General features: G+C 39.6%; 2 protein-coding genes across 2 annotated transcripts in view; one reads left to right on the top strand and one right to left on the bottom strand.

Annotated features, from left to right (window-relative positions):
- Nucleotides 1-34: 34 nt before the first annotated feature.
- On the bottom strand, nt 35-16,286 carry LOC134669539 (arrestin domain-containing protein 17-like). Its single transcript, XM_063527141.1, has 8 exons — nt 16,082-16,286; nt 15,259-15,426; nt 13,320-13,528; nt 9,885-10,067; nt 4,281-4,466; nt 2,054-2,485; nt 1,514-1,583; nt 35-1,425 (listed from the first exon to the last, which is right to left on the bottom strand). The coding sequence occupies exons 1-8, from the start codon at nt 16,194-16,196 to the stop codon at nt 1,367-1,369; spliced, it is 1,422 nt and encodes a 473-aa protein (XP_063383211.1). The 5' UTR covers nt 16,197-16,286; the 3' UTR covers nt 35-1,366.
- A 905-nt stretch (nt 16,287-17,191) lies between these two features.
- LOC134669572 (bumetanide-sensitive sodium-(potassium)-chloride cotransporter) overlaps nt 17,192-22,728 on the top strand; it is a 52,263-nt gene continuing 46,726 nt past the window's right edge. Inside the window, exon 1 of the mRNA XM_063527224.1 lies at nt 17,192-17,939. Within this exon, the coding sequence (XP_063383294.1) occupies nt 17,556-17,939 (384 nt within the window). The 5' untranslated portion in view covers nt 17,192-17,555. The remainder of the gene's footprint in view (nt 17,940-22,728) is intronic.

Here is a 22,728-nt window from a genome sequence, read left to right as displayed (position 1 = left end):
AAATAAAAAATTCGTTTAATAATAATCTTTTATTAAATCTCACAGATCTCACATACGTAGGTAAAAATATGTCTTTCTTATAAAAATTAAATGCTCTAACTCCCTTAACATCATTATAAAATAAAATCATCATTCAAAGATCAAATGCAAGATACTGTTTAACATTTTAAAATAAAGCCTTTCATATAAAAAATACACGAGTAGAAAATCAACATTAATATGAGGTCTTCATTCTTATATCTAGAATTAAGCACTAGGCATAGGAAGATTATAACAATGTTGTATACATAGGTAAGTATATCGTATATCTATTTGTGTTCAAAGTAGCGAGTACTAGCATACTACACACAAGATAATAAGTAACCTAAGGAAATAGCCTGGCAAGCTAATTTAGTCAGTAGAAAAACGCGACGAATTTATATAACGTAGGCGGAAGAAGGCGATCTGTAAACATTTAGAATTTCGCGCTTTTTTTGGTTTGCCAGACTACATATTATATTTCGCTAGGTATTTTAAAATCTCTCAAAATCCTTTTAATATTATTGTACATGTTTACTGCTAATGAGTTAAAGTTACCCGAAGGCACATTTGACGTTTTTTAGGGGAAGGCCCTTGTTAGGTAAATAATGGCACTTTTTATTACATCTGCATTATTGAGTTCATATTTATTTTTACAGTACATATGATGGTACCTTACCGCCCCAGGGCGGGATTAAGGACAATACGTGCCTATGACAAAAAATATGGGCCACATGTACTGTAAAACGTTGTACAATACACTTGCGAATTTCCTACTTGTACGTAATGTAGGTACTATTATAGTTTAGTGACTTGTGCATGTTTATTTTGTTCATATGATGGAAGACGCGAAACTTCGTCATTTCTCCCCATTCTCGCAATAGAAGTATAAAATGTTTTAATATTACAATTATACAATACCTACATAAATCTAAAAATTTGTTATACGTAATATTCATAACGACTTAATGACGCAAAAATCTTTATTCCTAAAACAAAACAAACCCTTTTTAGATGTAGTTACTTTATAAAGACTAGCACATGCTCAATCGTTTTCAAATTGTAAAACCACGACGAGAGCTAATCACGATGTTGCCAATAAAACAATCATAAACACACCATAAATTGTCTTACCATAAATTGATTACATTCTTAATACCTAAAGCAGTTTCGTAAGCATTACCATAAGAACATCAAAGTCACTGGCCTCATCGATACTACAAGAATATACGTAAGTATACAATAGTTAGGCGTTTGTAATGTAAGTACCCCATATAATAGTAGCACCAAAGGTAAAAAGAAACTGCATGCTGGTTCTAGCATAGCAGCTCATAAGGCAGTACTTATTTTATGATTTAAAGTTAGGGTTGAAAGGAGGATTGTTGCAGCTGTCATCTATCGGGTTTTCTGAAAAAAAAAAAAATGCATTTTAACTTCCGAATTTGTGGACCTTACCCGAAGTCATAAATCATGTAGTCTAATAAAATGGACTTACTTTTCTCGGCAGAATCCGGTGTTGCTGGAATCAGGCCGGGGGCACTAGCGTTGACAAACGGGCTCGTGGGCTGAAAAATATCGTTTTATTTAATTATTAAAGCCATAAGTTGCTGTTTTCACAGCTAAATATGCTTATAGGGCATGTTAACTTTCTAATTATTTTCTCTCTCTTCTAAGTTGCACGTACATACTATCAATAGCTTGCTTGTTGTAATGGTTCAAAATTAAATAGTAATGGTTAACCCTAATGAAAAACTAAATAATATTTATTTATTTATTTAAACTTTATTGCACATAAAATTATAAGTACAAATGGCGGACTTAATGCCATAAGGCACTCTCTACCAGTCAACCACTAGGCCAAAAAGAGACGGTTGTTGGGTGCAGGTTTTATAATAGAAAAATTAAAACGTTAATCACAAAACTAGTACTAATAGTTGTAGTTAGTTAATAGTATTATAGTTTTTCATTGGGATCAAAACTCGTTCGAAATATTTAAAATGCTGGCTTTACAAGCAATTTTTTTTTATTAACTCACCCTTGTGGGATACGGCACATTAGCCCCAGGCGGCAACGAAGGCACAGCGGAGTACGGAGGCGGATACGGCGAGACCGGCTGCACGCTTCCAGGGTATGGAGAATTAGGATACGGAGACACCGGGTGCGGGCCGGGGTACGGACTAGCGTTCGGGTATGGAGGGTTCGCGCCAGGGTACGGGCTAGTACCAGGGTATGCACCCGGGTAAGGGTTACCGCTAGGGTAAGGACTAGGAGCAGGATAAGGCATCGGTTGGTTGACAACGGGGCCGAAGTGCGGCGCGGCATTTTGATAGTTCTCTATCTGTTTCGGCATTTGGTCTTGCATTGGGTTGGGGATATTGTCCTGGTAGCCTCGCAGCGGGATGTTGCCGATGACGATGCGGCGTCGTTCTTTGCTGTCTTCGTGACAGCCGTCTGGTGATACTTTGACCTGCCGAATAATAGGTCAAATAAAATTTAAGAAAATAATAGGAATACTGGTACAGTACGACATAAATTAGTAGAAATTAAATAAGGGCGCCACTTTCTAAGTAACTGTCCAATTTTTGACGTAAAATGTTTAAACATGGCAACCTTCAGTATGGATTTTTTTTTAGTTCTCTTTTATTTAATTTCTATTTAATGTCGCACTATAGGTATTGTTACACTGTTGCAATGTCTGTCAAAGAAGAAGAAGAGGTTACCCTAATATGTGTGACCACGAAAGTGTAGTCAATATCGATGTACCGGCAGACAGCCACTTTGTACAGGTCCACGGTCAAGGTGCGAGGCGTGTTGCCGGGTATCGGGCCCTTTTTTAGTTTGGCGACGGTGTCATCTCTGCTCTTTTTATAATGGACTTGCAAGGTACATGTGATACTCAAGGCAAAGTAAAATTAAAGTCAGGATAAGAGAGTTAGCAATAGGGTTACTTTAAGACAAATAGGGTTACCCTTATAAGACTTACCACGAACGTATAGTCGATATCGATGTACCGGCAAGCAGCTACATTGTACAGGTCCATTGTGGGCATTTCCATCTCAACGACCCAGGTGCGAGACGTGTTGCCGGGTATCGGGCCCTTCTTTAGTTTAGCGACGGTGTCTTCGCTGCTCTTTGTATAATAGACTTGTACATGTTATACTCAAGGCCAGGATAAGAGGTTAGCAATAGGGTTACATTAAGATAAATAGGGTTACTCTAATAAGACTTACCACGAACGTATAGTCGATATCGATGTACCGGCAAGCAGCTACATTGTACAGGTCCATGGTGGGCATTTCCATCTCAACGATCCAGGTGCGAGACGTGTTGCCGAGTATCGGGCCCTTCTTTAGTTTGGCGACGGTGTCATCTCTGCTCTTTTTATAATAGACTTGCAAGGTACATGTGATACTCAAGGCAAAGTAAAGTTAAAGCCAGGATAAGAGAGTTAGCAATAGGGTTACATTAAGACAAATAGGGTTACCCTAATAAGACTTACCACGAACGTATAGTCGATATCGATGTACCGGCTAGCAGCTACATTGTACAGGTCCATGGTGGGCATTTCCATCTCAACGGTCCAGGTGCGAGACGTGTTGCCGGGTATCGGGCCCTTCTTTAATTTGGCGACGGTGTCCTCGCTGCTCTTTTTATAATGGACTTGTACATGTTATACTCAAGGCCAGGATAAGAGGTTAGTAATAGGGTTACATTAAGACAAATAGGGTTACCCTAATAAGACTTACCACGAACGTATAGTCGATATCGATGTACCGACAAGCAGCTACATTGTACAGGTCCATGGTGGGCATTTCCATCTCAACGATCCAGGTGCGAGACGTGTTGCCGGGTATCGGGCCCTTCTTTAGTTTGGCGACGGTGTCATCTCTGCTCTTTTTATAATAGACTTGCAAGGTACATGTGATACTCAAGGCAAAGTAAAGTTAAAGCCAGGATAAGAGAGTTAGCAATAGGGTTACATTAAGACAAATAGGGTTACCCTAATAAGACTTACCACGAACGTATAGTCGATATCGATGTACCGGCTAGCAGCTACATTGTACAGGTCCATGGTGGGCATTTCCGTCTCAACGGTCCAGGTGCGAGACGTGTTGCCGGGTATCGGGCCCTTCTTTAATTTGGCGACGGTGTCCTCGCTGCTCTTTTTATAATGGACTTGTACATGTTATACTCAAGGCCAGGTTAAGAGGTTAGTAATAGGGTTACATTAAGACAAATAGGGTTACCCTAATAAGACTTACCACGAACGTATAGTCGATATCGATGTACCGACAAGCAGCTACATTGTACAGGTCCATGGTGGGCATTTCCATCTCCACGGTCCAGGTGCGAGAAGTGTTGCCGGGTATCGGGCCCTTCTTTAATTTGGCGACGGTATCTTCGCTGCTCTTCGTGCCGGGCCGATGGGTCGCGTGGAACACAGTGTTCTGTAAATGAATGTAATTTTAAATTTATAAATACCCAAATGCCGAATGCACTGGGCCAAGTTGGCCACGGACTGGATCTCACAGGATGTATCTCGGGGCAGAGGAAGACCAAACGGAGATGGCGGGACGTCCTCGAAATATTCTGTATAGAGTGGCGGGATAAGTGGGGAGGCCTTTGTCCAGTGGTGGAACACTATAATAAGCTAGTAAAAAAAATACCCGAAAGGAAAAATGCGCCGGTACCAACAACTAGGGTACTTGAGCTTTTCAACTTGATCTCATTTTATATTTTTTTAATGTTCGCTTGTAGAGATGTTTGTGAACTCGACCAACTGTGACTCGAGTCAAAATGAGATCAATTTGAATTGAAAAGTGTCCAAACTACAAAGAAATTAGGGGGACAATAATTTATAGATACACCTTCAAGTGGTTAAGTTCTAATGTGGCTCCTTAAGTCTCGGAATGGGATCGGATCGTAAACGCTCTATATTTTTACCTTTTAGATAGTCAATTAAGAATGTTGCTGTACATTCTTAATTGACTATCGGAGGACCTCACGTCTTAGCAATTAAGGTTTCGTGTCCATTCAGTACCTCACTCAAACCCCTGAATCGCTTCAAAATAGGTACGAGCCGCAAGATAAATTATTTAAATTAACCATCGAGATGATTCAAGGTCATTAAAACATGTCTGCTAATCTTAGAACTCTTAAAATATATGTATGACTGTATGTCCGCGGTTTAAAGGCCCCACAATAAATGAAAAGGTGGAGGTAATTAGATGCAACCGCAGACAATTTGCCCATTCAAACGAATTCGACTTCAAACGAATTCAAACTACTGTTATGTCTATTTATTTACAATCGAGAAAACATTGCTTTAATGTTTATCAAATTAACGAGTCAATCTTGCGTCTACTTTTACGAGATAATTGTCAAATTATAACCTTCACATGTGACGTCCCACGGGGCCACGGGTAAAGGTACCTTATGGCGGTTGGCTCTTACGCTATTGTTAACGCCGCTCCAATATTATTGCGGCGCTATGCGACGTAAGCGCCAGCCGCCATAAGGTACCTTTTGCCGTGGAACGTCACAGTCATGATCTTCACTTATGTAGTTATCTGTTTCGATCCGCCCATTGTGAGCCCGGCCGGCCAGATGACGTCACAGACACAAAAAAAAAACACGATCGCGAAATGAATGACATTGAAATACCGCGACCTTACACGTTCGTGTTTCTATTAGGTGTGTGGTTTGTGGTGGGGTGCGTGGGACTGGATCCCATCTTTCGATTAGGCTAATATCATAATCATAAGAGTTTCCATGACAACACACTAATAATAATAATATGCCCGCAGGGCAGCTTGTGGCGATGGCGCGCTGTTGGGGAGTAACGACCCCACGGACCCGAGTGCTCCCGAGAGTCGGTCAGGGTCTCCGTCTCCGGCGTGTCTTCGTCGGTCGGAGTGGACCCCAAGGGGACCCGTAGGACTCTCAGCTCTGGCTTGCCTTCGTTGGCCGTCCAGAGAGGAGTCGCTAGAGCTATATGCTCCAGGGGTGGAAGTGTTAAAGGGCATAACGCCGCGAGTAACTTCGGAGAAAGCGCAGCACCACCTCTCGACACCCCTGAGCCGCTCACGCCGGTGTTGCGCCTGGCCGTCTTTACGATGGCGCATTAGGTGCCCATCCAACGAGTGGCGAGTCACCGCCTGCCTCGATAACACTGTATAACACAATGTTATGGCAGGTGTCCGAAACTTGGGGTGCTACGGACAGGAAACCTCCCAGAGCGCCAGGTCCCTTCTCATTCCTCTTGATCTAATTGATCCGGGGGTAAGGGAAGGGTTCTTGGACGGTGCACCCCGGGGGCAACGGTAAATAATCTCTTGATTTTCAAGTGATTCCTTACCGGTGCTGCCAATGTCCTGTCGTGGGGGGGTTGAGGAGGTTCCGCACAGGGTGTCCTCTCAATGAGGGAGAGTTCACCCGAGTGTGTGCTGGAGGGGGCCTTCGGGCCGGGCGGCTACGGTCGCGGATGGGGCCTTCGGGCCGGGCGCCTTTGGGCGCGTGAGGGCACAGGAATGCCGCTGACCTGTATAAAACTGCGGTCCCCGTAACTGTCTAGGCAGAGGGCCTATGATGACGGCCGGGGGGGTTGCCACCAGGGCCGGATTAACCCTAAGTCAAAGTAGGCAACTGCCTAGGGGCCCCGCCTCGGCTTGGGGGCCCCGCCTCGGCTAGGGGGCCCCGGCGACTCAGCGCGCACCAAATCAAATTTTGTTCCATAGGCTCAAAATTCATGAGTAAATTTTTTATTATTAGGCCCGATGAAGATCGATACCCGGCCTTTTAACACGGTTTCACAATTTGCGATATTGTCAAAAAATTTCGCGCTCGCTGCGCTCGCGTTTATTTACAGTTCTTTAAATTGACCCTGTATCTACATGTTAGCTTGACTGGTGAATTAATAGAGGTACCTACTCGTAGACCAAGAAAGTGTTAATTATACGTCATAATTTCGTAGAAGTTTTGACGTTTAAAATTGTCTTCATAGTAATTTAAGTAATTTTAATATATGGAAATTCTTTATTATTAGGTTGATTCTAATCATGTTGCTAGGCGTTTGGTCTTATGGTCGGGCAATGGCTGTTCAGCCTCTCAAAATATTGACTATTGAGAAAATCAACTTACTACTAGTGAGCTTAGCTTTTAGCCTCGCTTAAAATTGGCCATTAGAGGTAGATAAGAAAGTGGTGCTGAAGCTCTCATCTTTGGTATTCCACTGGGAATTGGCCTTAAGCCTAAAGGGCTCTCCCCACACTTGACGCGACGCGGAATCGGCAAAAACTGATAGAATAAAGCTTTATGTCCACGCAATAAGAGCGAAAAAGACATCGTTCGATTAGGATCGGCTTGGCCGACGCCTGAAGATTGAAATTAAAAACGCAAATTTTTATTTCCCTGTACTGAATGTGCTGTATGCAGAATTGACTGTAGGGGGCCCTGAGCTTCGCACTGCCTAGGGGCCCCGACATGCTTAATCCGGCCCTGGTTGCCACTGCTGGCCGGCGCCGGCATGGTGGCCACGAGGATGACCACCTCTATAAAAAATCGCTAAGACAACCTGAGGAGGTGGAACCCGGGGTTTTTCCATCTCCTCCCGGCATGGAGGTTGTCATGAGGGATCAGTGTGTGGTGTCGCCCTGCATACTACCTTCGAGAGGGGGAGCTTCGGCTCCAGGGCCTTCGGGTCCAAGGAGGGGACAGCCTCGGCTGTCGGCAGCAGGCGGTGTTCGCGGTAGAATGCTCTGCGATCACGTGTTCACCGTCACTATTGCTGCGAGATGGGCATACCGTGGAGGGTTTAGTCGGTATTTGGCCCCTTGGCCACGAGTCCGACATATCCGTCCTAGTTCCCCGGCTAGGCGGAATGCCTAAATGCATTAATGCACGTAAAAAAAAAAAAGGTGTCCGAAACTTAGCAATAGCCCAGATTTATTTTCCACCCAAATTTAAACCATAGACCAGGACTCTTTCCATTTTTCTATAATAGCTCCCAATGCCTGCTGAAACCGGTTTACGGGTAGGTATCTATTTATGCACCCGTGAATGGGTTCCAGCAGGCGTTCTACATGACATCAAAGCTCTCCAAACGGCCTCTACGTGTTGGATCTATATCCCCACGCACGCCTTATAAATGACCGGGCTTAAAAACCCGAGAGTTTGTAACGGAGATACAAATAATAATAATATTAGTCTAATATGGGACCCATTTCTGTACACAGAAGTATTTTTAAATGCATGACACGTACGCACAGTAGGGACGGGTAGGTCTGTAAATTTGTACCTATGTTGTATTGTTATGTTTCCCTTTTGCGGGCCAAAACTAGTTTTGCGTGATTGAGGGCATGGTCTTATTAAGGACATTGGAGCATAAAATATCTTTAATGTTTGTAGGTACACGCTTTAACTACTTTCTGTTTTCTCCATCCGAAACAGATTTTTGTGGACCAATTTTCTGATTCTGCCACATATTATCAAACTAATGGCGGAAAATTTCGGATTAATTTGTCTTCCTAGTTATTTATGCTGCTACAGTAAAGGAGCAAAGGGTATCCGGAAGGGCAATGTCACGATAACATCGTAACATATTGTCTCTGGAATACACTTTTTAGGGTTCCATACCCAAAGGGTAAAACGGGACCCTATTACTAAGACTTCGCTGTCCGTCCGTCCGTCCGTCCGTCTGTCACCAGGCTGTATCTCACGAACCGTGATAGCTAGACAGTTGAAATTTTCACAGATGATGTATTTCTGTTGCCGCTATAACAACAAATACTAAAAACAGAATAAAATAAAGATTTAAATGAGGCTCCCATACAACAAACGTGATTTTTGACCAAAGTTAAGCAACGTCGGGAGGGGTCAGTACTTGGATGGGTGACCGTTTTTTTTTTGCTTTTGTTTTGTTTTTCTTTTTTGCATTATGGTACGGAACCCTTCGTGCGCGAGTCCGACTCGCACTTGCCCGGTTTTTTTTTGATAAGACGAGCCCTTAGCTCATACAATGTGTGCTATACATAACTTGGTTTGATAAGCGTGGCTGTATCAGCATTTGGATCGTTCACCTTTTATACCGATAAGGGGGAACCCCCCGTTGTAATATAATAAATTAATAATGTTGTCTAAGCAATTAGTCATACAACATTTAACGTTTCAGTATTTCAGAAGTTATCATTATAATACAGAATAGTTATATACAGGTAGTGAGGTATATCTCTCTCTCATCTATAGATCATCAGCGTTTATCCCGGTTTTACATCCTCATCTACTGCTTCGGAGCTCACAAGGGTCCGGTTTTTGACTTTTTCGGCTCCACTTCGGTTTTGCACGATCTTCGGCGTCCACTTTTGTGAATTACAATAGGGTACCTATTTGATTGTATTTAAAATAAATTATTTTACACCATGCAAGAAATAAAGCACCAGAATATTAATAGAGAAACGTAGACAGCAGTTATTTTTAGACACAATATCTATTTTAAAACCCGTATAAAACTATAAAGAGTAGGTAATTAGATTGTGACGTCACATGCTAGTGTTTCATATAAATTCCATAGTACAGTCATCAGCAATAGTATCTTGCACAACTAGGGCCGCAAAAATATATGACGCGCTCTTATTGCGCTCCAAATAAGAACGTGTCACATATTTTTGCGGCCCTAGTTGTGTAAGATACTATTACTGATGACTGTACCTAGAAAATCATTTTGCCATTTTGAAAAAGAAACTGATTTGACTAGTAGTCGAATACCCTAATATACTTAATGTAAATAACTGCGCAGCGACACCATTTTTATAGCGCTGACTAGACGCCGACGCTCAAAAGACACGTAATCTGGGGTCTCTTAAAGTTACCTGTTCAATAGCAAAGGTGATGGTCTCAATGTCCACATTGCCCTTGTTTTCGCAGCTGACTTCAATAGGTACAGTCTGTCCAGGGCAGTAGCCGCCTTTGGGTAGCTTCACTAAGGTCTCGCAGGCGCCACGGCTCATGCAACAGCAGCAGTAAGTGTTGCTCATCTCGATCTCGATTGGTTCCTGTAGAATAATAATATTAATTGATTGCTTAGAGAATTGTCATGCCAATTTTTAATAAAGGTTAGGTTAGAAAATAGAATAGATAATTTTTAAGAAAAAAAAACTGACTTCTCTGGGGCCTGGTGAAAGATTATTGTAGATGGTGCGCTATGTAGAACAGGAGATGAAACCACCCACTTTTCTAGTAGCATTTCGTTTCTGTAAGGCTCGCAGTTCTAACCTAACCTAACCCACTTTTATTCGGTTCTGTGAGGATTGCAGTTCAAAGCTAACCTAACTCACTTAACGGCGCATGCGTTTCGGTGTAGGGGGGTTTGAGCGGGAGGGGTTTGGCCTCATCATACTTTATAAGTACCTACATTTTATGGTAGGTAATCATAGCGGTTTATTTAGTTTAGGTATCATAGTGGTTTTCCGGGTCTCTGATTCCGAGTCCGAGTCCGAGTCCCGGTCCGAGTCAGGGTCCGGGTCCGAGTCCGGGTCCGAGTCAGGGTCCGAGTCAGGGTCCGAGTCCGGGCCGAGTCCGAGTCCAGGTCCGGGTCCGAACCGGATCCGGGTACGATTCCGGGTCCCAGTCCAAGTCAAAATCGAAATTCGAAATCACCAAACGTGTACTATGCGCCGTTGAAGAGTTCTGTTCTGATCATCATCAGCAGTTCCACTTCATCAAATGCGACAGTTTTTAATGTAAATGCTTGATTTTATGATGAAAATACACAAATCTCTATACGCATACCTTTAAAATTTGAGGAGTTCCCTCGATTTCTCATAGATCCCATCATCAGAACTCAAGCTTGACAAAAATGTGGCTTAAAAACTTATAGGGTCGCGAACTTGTAAAAAAAAAACGTTAATCCGGCATTCTCGAGCGCGATTTTTTTATTTTTTATTTTGAAGAATATAATCTAAAACTTACTAAAAATACAAAATCTGCCGGTTTCCGCATGACCGGAAGTGTGGAGGAGCCATTTCGTCTTCCTAAGAACGCGTTGCGGCATATAAGTCGCGAACGATACATTTTACAAAAAAAAAGTTTAAATAAACAAAAAAGGCAATTTTATTTTACACAAAAAAAGGTCTCTTTACATTTTTGTCCAAAGTTAAAACTTTTTGACTTGAAGATTTCATCTACATTTACGTTGGTTGTATCTATCGCTTTATTGTCATTCTTAAATTCCCCGTTTTATCAAGGAAAAAGAAAGGAAAAAAAAGAAACCAAAAAACCTTTTTCGGTCAGATTTCTTAATCTGACCGAAAAAGGTTTTTTGGTTTCTCCCACCAACATTTTTGTCAGATTAAAAAAATATGCTTTCAGGATACCGAGATAAACCTCCCCTATGAAAATCTGACGCGCTCGAGTATTTCAAAAAAGCTTTTTTTTTTTGCATTTTCAAAAATTCATCGTAACTTATCGTCACGCCGAAATCGTCAGTTTTTTTAAAGGAAGCTTCCTTGGGGCCTACTTAACACCCCTTCCGAAAATCTGACGCGCTCGAGTAAATTTTTTTTTTTTGCATTTTTGACTACTTTTTATGCCTACCCCCACCACGCAAACCGGCAGATTAGTATACCGTTGTTATCAGAGGCACTCGGGGCATACGTAGTATGAATATCTGACGCGCTCGAGAATGCCCAAGTAACTGTTTTTTTTAACATTTTTGAAAAACCGTACACGCCAAACCCACCGCTAAAATGGTTTTTGCCATACGAGCTTTTCTTTTCGAAATTATTTTATCTTTCGATTTTGATAGGTCTCGACGGCGCCGTTGAATTACGCCATTTAGCTACCTCGCCTCCCTAACTATTAGTTACTGAGTAAAAGGTTAGAATGGATGTATACAATTTTGTACGTGGGACCTTAGAAGGCCCACGTTCATCTCTAGAGCAAAATTTTTTGTAGATGTTTCTTCTTACGGATACTAGTCAATACATTATTATTGTATGTGCTCGTAAGCAAGTAAGCAAGCAAGCAAGGTGCATCGGTCGTCAGAAATACGTGTTCTAATGTTAATACTCAAGGAAGATCTCAGGAGTGAAACCCGAAGACTTATTCATTATTTTCCTGTGGTTTCTTAGGAAATACGTAACTTATTATAGCGCTGTTTTTCCTTTAATGAGTGATGGCTTCAGCTCCAATGACCCATGCATTTTTAACCTAAACTTCGACTCAATAACAAAACAGTAAAATCTTCGTTATACTTCGCAAAATACTTTGCTCCAAATCATATCACAATTATTTTAGGTACTTGCATCAATCTATATTGTAATTGTAACATTTAAATAAGATTGTGCTATAGTTTTCATATATAAAAACTGGTGGAGCACAATTATCCAGAGGGGAGCAAAGTAGGCACCTTTTATTATAAATCCTGTAATACCAGGCGTAACTCACTCCGCGATTTCATCACAAGTACATCCGTTCCACTTCCACACCAATGTTGGTGGCTAGCCATAGCCCGCGCGTGGCGCTTGCGTTGCGCCACCTTGCGGTCATATCTGTCCTAATCGTAACAGACGCGTTTTGTTAGAGAGTGAGTCTTCTGTACCTAGTATTATTATTTATTCTGTGGTAATACCTAAAACTATAAAAACCAGACGCAGCCATGTGCAATGATAAGTGGGTTATCTGTTACGTATGTGCAATATGCAATAGGGGTCGGAAATTTACATGTTATCTAACTGAACTGACCATGATACTACTAATATACCTACCTACTGGTTATCCGGTAAACGCTGACTCACTATTACATGTAGTTGTTACGAATCCAGCCCGCCAGGATTCAAATTAGATTATGTCAATAACTCTATTCTATAGCAAGTATGTATGTACATACCCTACCTACGTATTTTTAGTGTTCCGTACAAAACTTTGTTTACGGAACACTTATTTTTTGCTACATGTCGCTCGCACTTCTACAAGTAAGTATTGTGGCGTAATTAAAGATTTTCTCTTTGTGGCTTGTACTCATAATGCATGAAATAGGGACATTTCCCAAAAACGGTCTACTTTGTCAGGTCGAGAAATGGTATTTGTTATTGTACTTATAATCTAGAAAAGGACTATTTTTTATCTAGGAATCTCTTTAGAAGGTGCAACAGAAGTGTCGTAACAAATTGCAATCTAAAGTGGAGGCGGTAATGGGGTAATGCAGTTTAACGAATTATACGCTGACAAAGTCGCAGGCGGAGACTAGTCAGAAATAACAGTATTAATATGATGAAAAAAAAACAGAGTTTTAAAAATCTACTTACACTGCAGTACGGATCCGCATTAAGATCCAATGGTGCTATGACCCTCAGTCGGACCTTTTTCTCTTGATCAGTCTTGAAGGCCCGGTCCACCACCGCCTTTATTTCATATCGGATGTGGCCGTGCTGACCCTCGAAGGATGAGGGACAGTCCGCGGGCAGTGGGAAGTTGAATGGGTATTCATGTTTGCCTGGTTGTATCCGGTGTTCCCCTAATGGTAAAAATATGATAAAAATTGAGATTCCACTAATTAAGTAATAATTGACCATTTAAACCTGTTTGGTACCCTTCCCCAAAGTTTCACAAGTAAACATAGGCCCATTCTTATAATACCGAGCCAACACGCGCACAAACTCGATTTGCACACCAATAAACTGGCCCACTTTGTACCTATATTTCGTTTTTTTTAGCATTAGAAATAAGGTAAACAATCTTGATATGTCTTTTAATTGAAAAACACGTTTCAAAAATAAGTTACGGCAAATATGCAACAATTATGAATCTAATAAGATCATTTATATTCTTCTGCTTTCATAAGTAATCGTTTTTGATTTTTAAAAAGCGTTTTTCAATTAAATGACATGTTAAGATCGCTTACCTTCTTGCAAGTTCTTTCTAATGCTAAAAAAAACGAACTATAGTGCCCGTAACGCCCGTTTTTACGGATATAATTTTATAGGTAAATGCTTTTCCTCTGGGAAAAGCGCCGCTCAAACCTCTAAAATACAAAAGTTTCATTAATTAAGGTATTACATATTTTACTCCATTTGGCCTATTACAATTTCTGAGACATCTCATTGGCTTTTCCTAAAAATAACCATGAAGTAAACCTGTGGAATAACTTAACAGTCTCTTCTGAATTCTTACTTTAATAAATAATAGAATGTTTTTCACCCTGGTATCAATTTTCAATTTATAATTTTCCTTGAATATCATTGGCGTGTAACTTGTTGTAGGGTAGATAAGGAGTAAATTAAGTTTAACTGGCAAGCCTCTTGATGCACTTTCCAGTTCATTCGATTTTTTATCTTACCTATCATGTACTTAAGGTTCAAAATCTAAGTGTCACACGACAGTCATATACAAGCAATAATTTATCAGCAAAAGCAAAACATTCTTTGCTCAAGTAGTCCACTCCACTTACTAATTTCTTAGAAAAGGAACAAAAGATATAATGGTGTATTGTATGATTTTTAAAACCTTTCTCTTTATAGTAATACCTACAAATAAGTGTATGTATAAGATTTAAAGGGTTTGTAATACTGAGGCAATCCAGAGGGCCTTAATAATAATAAGCTTGCACTATGCCTTAGTAAGTATCTATAGTCTAACCCCCTTATTCATAAACGTCTACTGAAGTTAACAAGCTGATGATAATCATTTGTTCGTTTGTTCCTTACAACGTCTTGGTATGATGGAAAAGGACAAACAAATATTATTGGCTTGTCAACTTTAGTAGACGTTTATGAATAAGGCCCACTTGCACTATTCCACTTACCCAGGGTTAAGCGGTTAACCTAGTGTCAAATTGTATGGGTAACCATGGAAACTCCAGATTGAACTGGTTAACCCCGGGTTAGTGGAATGGTGCAATTGGGAATAAGGGGATAAGTAACTACCAGAGCTCGGATAGGGTGAGCTATTTGCCTTATATATGACATAAGACATGTCAAATTATAAGGCAAATAGCTCACCCTATCCGAGCTCTGGTAACTACTTACCATCCGTCAGGACAAAATATATTTTTTTATTTGCCATACAAAAGTACACTATAAGCATTTCCTATATCAAATCCGTACACGGCGAGAAAAAGTTGATAACTCGAGATATTCTGCTAAAGGAATTTGAACTTAAATTAAAATTTCATAAGGTTCAAATTTCCGCCAGATATCAACTTCTTCCTGCCGTGTACGGAAATAAATTTAAAGGTTCTTTTCTTACCACTTTCCCCTCCAACGAGGTAAATTTTCCTTTCGACATAGACCTCATGAGACTCATGTGTCTCTGTATAATGCTCAGTGCGATGGCCGCTTCGGCCGTCAGGGACTCTCCTGGAGTGCGAGGTCGTCCAGTGGACTCTGCAGAAACCTTTAATTTTTGCATATATACCTAAAATAATAAGTAATATATATGTACAGTCCGGTAAAAATGTTGATTTGTTGATTTTGGAGATAAACTTTTCTCTTTCTCTCTTTTTTTTTCTTTTTTTATCTTTTTTAAACTTTCTTTTGTACGATAAGTTTTCTTTTGTGCAATAAAGGTTAAATAAATAAATATTAAATTTTTTTTTTTGCATAGAAAATAATAAATCTGAAAATACAAATCATAAATGAATCTTAAAGGATTATTATTTCACTCCACTCAGTCCTATAAAAATAGACATGGATTATGAGTCTCACAAATCTTGTTATGGTTGATCAGGATCACAGAATTAAAGTTAAGTTCGCCTTTTACTTTTGCTGTGTAAAGTTTAAATAAAGTAATAAAGTTTAGGTGACAAAGTTATATTCAACTAAAATAATAATAAAGTGAAATTACAGCAACAAAAACCATACAAAAATGTAAGTCAGTAGACAATTATAATATCGTTACCGAAAACAACAGGTATAAAGCGGCTCTGGCCTATAACCGCGAACATCGAAGTTCGCAAATTGCGGGCATTTTTCTCTGTCACTCTTATTACGCCTTCATTGGAGTAAAAGAGAAAGATCCCCGCAATTTGCGAATTTCGGTTTTCGCGGTAGCCCCTCTGTAATCTATTTACCTCGAAAAGTTTTCACTTTGTCTTGGTTAAATACTAATTTTGCATTAACCGTCTGTCCTGTGAAATATGCTCCACTATCACTGTCAAGGACGATCCGTCCTTCATCGAAACCCATGTTGAAATAAATTAACGAACACAAACAAAAAGGTAATAAAATAAAGAACCACTCAAGGCCGCAAACACTTTAACCTAACCACCGATACCGATCCCGTCCCGGCCGCAAACAAACAAAACAAAACTAGGCATATCATATGACAGATCAAAGTATGAAAATATGAAAATAGATTTTGACGTTTTCAATGTTACCAGCAGTCGTCTACGATTTGGCCTGGATGAAATTGTGTTTCCCTTGTATTTCCTTATTGTGAAAATTGGGGCTTCAAACTGAAAATAATGACTAGCTTATGATAAGTACAAAACAAATGAAAAAAATCACAATATGCATGTATTTATAATAAAATAGTACAATAGGGTATTTGACTGTATTAAAAATAAATTACTTTGCACCATGTATCAAATAAAACATCAGAAGATTAATAAACACACGTAGATACTAGTTATTTTTAAACACAATTTCTATTTTAAAAGTAGGCAATTCGATCGTGACGTGCCAATGTTTCATATATTCTATTGTAGCAAAATCGTTTTCACAATTCGAAAAAAGAGACTGATTTGACTCACCCTATACCCATCCTAATCCTATACCAGTACATTAGAATTTGATTTGAATCCTTTGGTTCCCGCTAAATCAGAAATGCGTCTACCTAGCAACATTATGAGAATGAAATGAATGAATTAATGAACGGCTCCTGATGTGTGAGTAAAGTAAAGGTTACACTATTGGAATTATTCATAAACTTTACTATAAGTAGTAGTTTACTTGTAAACTACTAGAACTACAGATTCTAAATTACAGAATAGTAGACAAAATATCTTGTACTACTTAGTTTTCTATTTGTTAATGTTTATTTGAAGTTTCAGAAATACGCACGTGTGAATATTCTCGTATGTGTACGATCCTTATTGTTCATTCATATTTTCAAGCTAGTAATCGATCCGTCAAACTTTGTTTTCATATCATATCATTCACAATCATTCATTTAAAATCAGTCAACGTAGAAGGACGTCCGCGGTGTGTTTGCGCGTCCATTTCACGTGCTTTGAAATTTTAGTGTCAATTATCGTTTTTATGACAGAAAATCTCTATATTTTGATACAAATGTTATCTTCTAGTGATATTAGTTAGTAACACGTTTTAAATATGTGTCGAATGGCTTTAATGCTGACGTAATGCGAGTGTTTACAAAAAACTAATTCTGATTACCTTTACGAAATTTAAGTGTAAGTATCAAATAATTTATAAGGCAGTAATGTCATCAAATTAATAGTGCCATCGAAAATGTGTCCAAAAACACTTTAATCTAGTAAATAAATCGTATATTCATTATAAAAACGCCGGTCGTAAGAAATAAAAATGGGTTCGCCTGAGAAAGACATAGAGTTGAGCCCAGTGAAAAGTGACCCCAATCCTAGTGGCCCAGCGCTGCCGGATAAGCTGAATGTGCCCATAGATGACGAGGAAGATGTTATCATCGGACGATTCAGAAAAATAAGTTCTGCAAAGTCTATGGCAGCTACGAACGGCCAGATACAGTACCCTACTGATGTAACAGTGAAGTTAGATGGCGATTCGGAGTCAGGATTGCAGTTTAAGAAGGAGCCTGGTGAGAAGGACAAGCTGCTGGAGCCGAACAATGGTGTGGTGATGCAGAGGAAGACTCCGGTCACTAAGAGCAGTTTCAGAGATATTGAGAAGCCGTCTCGATTCAGGAATCAGCAGTCGGCTACCAGGTTCCAGGTGAGATTATGATAATAGCCAAAGCTAGATTAGTCCACCAATTTAATTTTTATGGAATATCCTTAAATTAAATATTAAAACTTTTATTCATACCTACCAAAATTAATTCAGTATTGTTTGAATCAATGTCACTTAACAATTAAATTAATTAGTATAAAATAATTTATTTTCGGTACTAAATTATGCCTCTTTCATGCCTCTCTCTTTGTTTCGTCTCGTCTCTTTTTGTTTGGTGAGAATTCAAGAATGGGTTGTACACTGGTAGCAAAGAACTTCACATCTAAAATTCTGTAAAGTACTGACTGATTAAAACTATTCAAAAAGATTTAGTTCCTTTCGGTCCTTCACTGGATTTTATTCTTAACAGTTAGTCCATGACTGATTTAGGCCTATTGCTCTAAATAAAATAAAATAAAAAATAGCCTTTATTACTGAAGTTTTGTAACATTAATACTCTACCTACTTAAAAATAAAGCTTATTTTTTACTATACAATTACATATAGGTATATATTACTATTTTCTAGTTTCCATCGACGACTTCAGCTTGTCCTCCGACATAGGCCTCTTCCAAGTCCTTCCAGGTACCGCAGTCTCTTAATAGGCCAGTCCACTCTTGTTGCTCTAGCCTAGCATAATCCAAGCGTTAGAGATGATAGCGATTTTCGAATTTCATAATAATATTTTACTGTTGACCCCCAAGAAAATTAAATGAACATCTGCCAGCACCTACTGTAAGTAAACTAGGTAACATAATGTCTATAAGGTACCTATAGATAGGTACGTAATCCCGTAACAACTAGTGGTTACTGAATTTTGAGCACGTAAAGAAAGCTAAGCTTGTCTGACTGAATTTTTTTTACTTCCTTGCGTTATCCCGGCATTTTTGCCACGGCTCATGGGAGCCTGGGGTCCGCTTGACAACTTGTCTGACTGAATCATCATCATCATCATTATCTCAGCCATAAGACGTCCACTGCTGAACATAGGCCTCCCCCTTGGACCTCCATACGTGCCGGTTGGAAGCGACCCGCATCCAGCGTCTTCCGGCGACCTTAACAAGGTCGTCTGTCCATCTTGTGGGTGGACGTCCTACGCTGCGCTTGCTAGTCCGTGGACTCCACTCGAGCACTTTTCGACCCCATCGGCCATCTTCTGACAATTGGAAAAATTATAATCGTCAATAATTAAACTTGAACTAGTGTTAACTCACTTCCGATCAGCGCAAACCATAGCAATGTAGGTATCTAACGTACCTACTTATCGCAGTTATAACATTTTAACTACGTTCGACCATAACCCGCCATAACGTGAAACTTTAAAAGGCCATATGTGAAATAAAAAAAATCCATAACTTAGATCGTTCTGATTCCGTGATTTGTGATGTTAAATAAGATAAGCAATGTGGAAATAATAGAGCGCTACCTGTTTATACAGTCGGTAATACGCTTTATGGTCACAATGCGATTAATGTTCTGCAAACAATGAATTTCCGTGGGTTTGTCTTTTTACTATACCCGTGTATGCGGCTTTTGATTCAGTTACATCCGGATATAAAAAAGCTTTTTTTTCTCATCACACTTGCTCGTATTTATTATTTATATTATCTTATTTCACACTGGTCTACAGGGAGCGGTAGCTGTTATTTACTCCCGAGGGAGTAACGGATATGGTGTTCCGTAGGTATATCTTCTATTACCAGTGCTTGTAATTTTGGACAAATATATTACATATCATATCATCACGAACATTGAATTGTATAGGTATCAAGTACTTCGTAATCATGGGCTTTACGAACACTATACCTCGTTTTTTTTAGCATTAGAAATAAGGTAAACAATCTTGATGTCTTTTAATAGTTTTAATTGAAAAACACATTTTAAAAATAAGTTACGGCAAATATGTAACAATTATGAATCTAATACGATCATTTATATTCTTCTGCTTTCATAAGTAATAGTTTTTGGTTTTTAATAAGCATTTTTCAATTAAAAGACATGTCAAGATCGCTTACCTTCTTGCAAGTTCTTTCTAATGCTAAAAAAACGAACTTTAGGCACTAGCTAGTGGGCCAGTTCGTTGGCCGCATCATCGCACATCTATGGTGGAAACAGCCTAAAAATCTCAGAAGTTTTATTTTAGCGCAGTCTCGTAGAAACGATTTTTTTTTCAAATTTAGACTCAAAAGACTCGAGTTCTACCCTTACTAGTAGTTGGCGGTGCCAATTATGTCGTTTTCCCATGTTACTGGAAAGTAATATGACGCGATTTTCGTGAAACCTTTTACCGTAACTAGATCCGCCCACGCCCAACCCTTAATCTGAGATATACAAATTATACAATATACTTACCTATAATTCATATGGGCTTAATACATATACAGGGTAATTTTTGGACCGTTAGACATATTGTGTGAGGTGATTACGATTAGGTAGGTCATACTGAACTACCTTTCTATGGGGCCAACTACGAAATCCCAAAAAAAAAAATTGGCATTCCCATAGAAAACGTCTACATCCACTCGACCAAAATCGGCCAAAAAAATTTTTGTGATTTCCGAGTTGGTCCCATAGAAAAAGTTGTTCAGTATGGCCTACCTAATAATCAACTCGCACAATATTTTTTTTATTTAACAGAACACAAAGTACAGTGTTACCTATAATTAAAGTTTCGCCAAACTGTAAAACAGTTTGTTGGCGATGCGCTCAACTAAACTAAAAACAACAATAGTACTTAGGTAGGTAATAGATATCAACAACACATGACTAACAGTCCAAAAATGACCCTGTATGTACGTAAAAAATTGGACCATAGTCATAGTAAACCACAAGAGTTGACTCAAGTTCATGGCCTTTTACCCATCGTTTCCCTCCATCTCCGAACATCGAAGACGTTCGCCGTCGGCGCCCCGTCTTCCAATAAATCATAATAGTTTCAAATTGGATAAGTGCACCCGCGGCGTTCGCTTCCTATAGCCTCGCAGGTCCACTTAGCGGGATGGGTGCTTGAAATAACATACCTGGTTTCTTGGCGGACCGACCTAGTTTCAACAAGATAGTGTTAGAAATATAAGTGGCCTTTTTTGGTAATGATGGCTGTATTGGCTTCTAATGCAGTCGGATTTGTAACAGAATTTTTAAGGCAAATATTCAAAATATTAAAATCGCAGCAATGGCAATGGGCATCGTGGCAATGGGCAGGCCACATTGCACGCAGAGAAGATGGCCGATGGGGTCGAAAAGTGCTCGAGTGGAGAGTTGGAGACCACGGACTAGCAAGCGCAGCGTAGGACGTCCACCCACAAGGTGGACGACGACCTTGTTAAGGTCGCCGGAAGACGCTGGATGCGGGTCGCTTCCAACCGGCAGTATGGAGGTCCAAGGGGGAGGCCTATGTTAAGCAGTGGACGTCTTATGGCTGAGATGATGATGGTGATGATGAAAATCGCAGGCGAGCGTTCGCCTCTCGTCAGCCAGTATAATTACGACCTCATGATTCGTAACATTTTCTTCTGGCATCTCCTTCTTCTTTTTTCATTCTTTTGCTTTTTTAATGTTTTCCTTATTGCCATTCTAAATAGTTGCTCAACGATCTTAATCCCTGTCGCTGGGAGTGGGACAACTGTTACCTAGTGGTCAGTCTCAGGCCATCTTTCATTTGCGGACGATACACGTTTGGAATAATCCCTGGTCTTGGCGGATTGACCCAGTTTCAACTCACCAATAAATCTGGGGATTCTAGGTGGTAATCTAGGCAACGAATTTGACCGTATTGACACATCCAGCAAAAGAACTGACCGCGTGATTCTAATTTATCGCATTCTTGAACAGCCATCAGGTCAGGTCACAAAAAGTAGATAATAGTTTTTACTTACACCATCAAAGTCGGTGTGAAATAGTCCGTATCGACTTCTTCGCTACTATTGCATCCTTCGCTTAGGCTGAAAGATAAACAAGCTGCATTTGTTTATGCCTTCCACCATAAGGACAATGCCAGTTTCTGTTTACATTGAAGCTATAAACATAATGTGTCAATGCATAAACACTTCTAAGCGGTTCCAATGAAACCAGCAAAGTCATTTGGAAAGCGGAAATGGGTATTTCCACTGACCTTTCTAAACATGTTCGATTTATCACACTTTTAACACATATTAATCACATACACCTTATTAAACAAAGTCCCCCGCCGCCGTTGTCTGTTTGTGTGTATGTATGATCGCGATAAACTCGAAAACTACTGAACGGATTTTCATGCGGTTTCCACCAATCAATAGAGAGATTCTTGAGGGAGGAGTTATACAGGGCGTCCCACGGCTATGCCACATGGAGGGAAAGTACCCTAAATATTGTAGATGGAACATTTTACTGAAAGAAGACATTATTTTAATTTAAAAAACAATTTAAATTGCATTCATAGATTTTTAAATAATTACATGGTTGAACCGGGAATCGAACCCGCCGCACGAGAAAAAAAATCATCCTGTAGCTTTATCATACCGATCGAAAGGCTTGATCATAAGGATTATTTTTTGCTAAAGAACATAGTGTCAGAAACAATAGGAAGACCATGAATTTTAACATTTGATGTGAAATTTAGCGAAATAATCAAAAGAGTGCGGCTTTGTATTCAACAGAATGAGACTACATTTTGAGCATTTGATAAATTAAATTGATTAATTTTGAATTAAAAATGTTACAATTCATGGGCTTCCTTTTATTTCCGACACTATGTTATTTAGCAAAAAATAATCCTTATGATCAAGCCTTTCGATCGGTATGATAAAGCTACAGG

Source organism: Cydia fagiglandana, chromosome 12, assembly GCF_963556715.1.
Source record: "Cydia fagiglandana chromosome 12, ilCydFagi1.1, whole genome shotgun sequence".
NCBI lineage: Eukaryota > Metazoa > Arthropoda > Insecta > Lepidoptera > Tortricidae > Cydia > Cydia fagiglandana.
Note: the sequence above shows the minus strand (reverse complement) of the source record. Positions and strands in the feature narration are given on the sequence as shown.

Coding starts and splice junctions, on each gene's coding strand:
- LOC134669539 (XM_063527141.1), bottom strand. CDS start 16,196: ATGGGTTTCGATGAAGGACGGATCGTCCTTGACAGTGATAGTGGAGCA. Junction 13,529..15,258: donor CCTCGTTGGAGGGGAAAGTG/GTAAGAAAAGAA, acceptor TTTTACCATTAG/GGGAACACCGGATACAACCA. Junction 2,486..4,280: donor ATATCGACTATACGTTCGTG/GTAAGTCTTATT, acceptor ATTATTCGGCAG/GTCAAAGTATCACCAGACGG.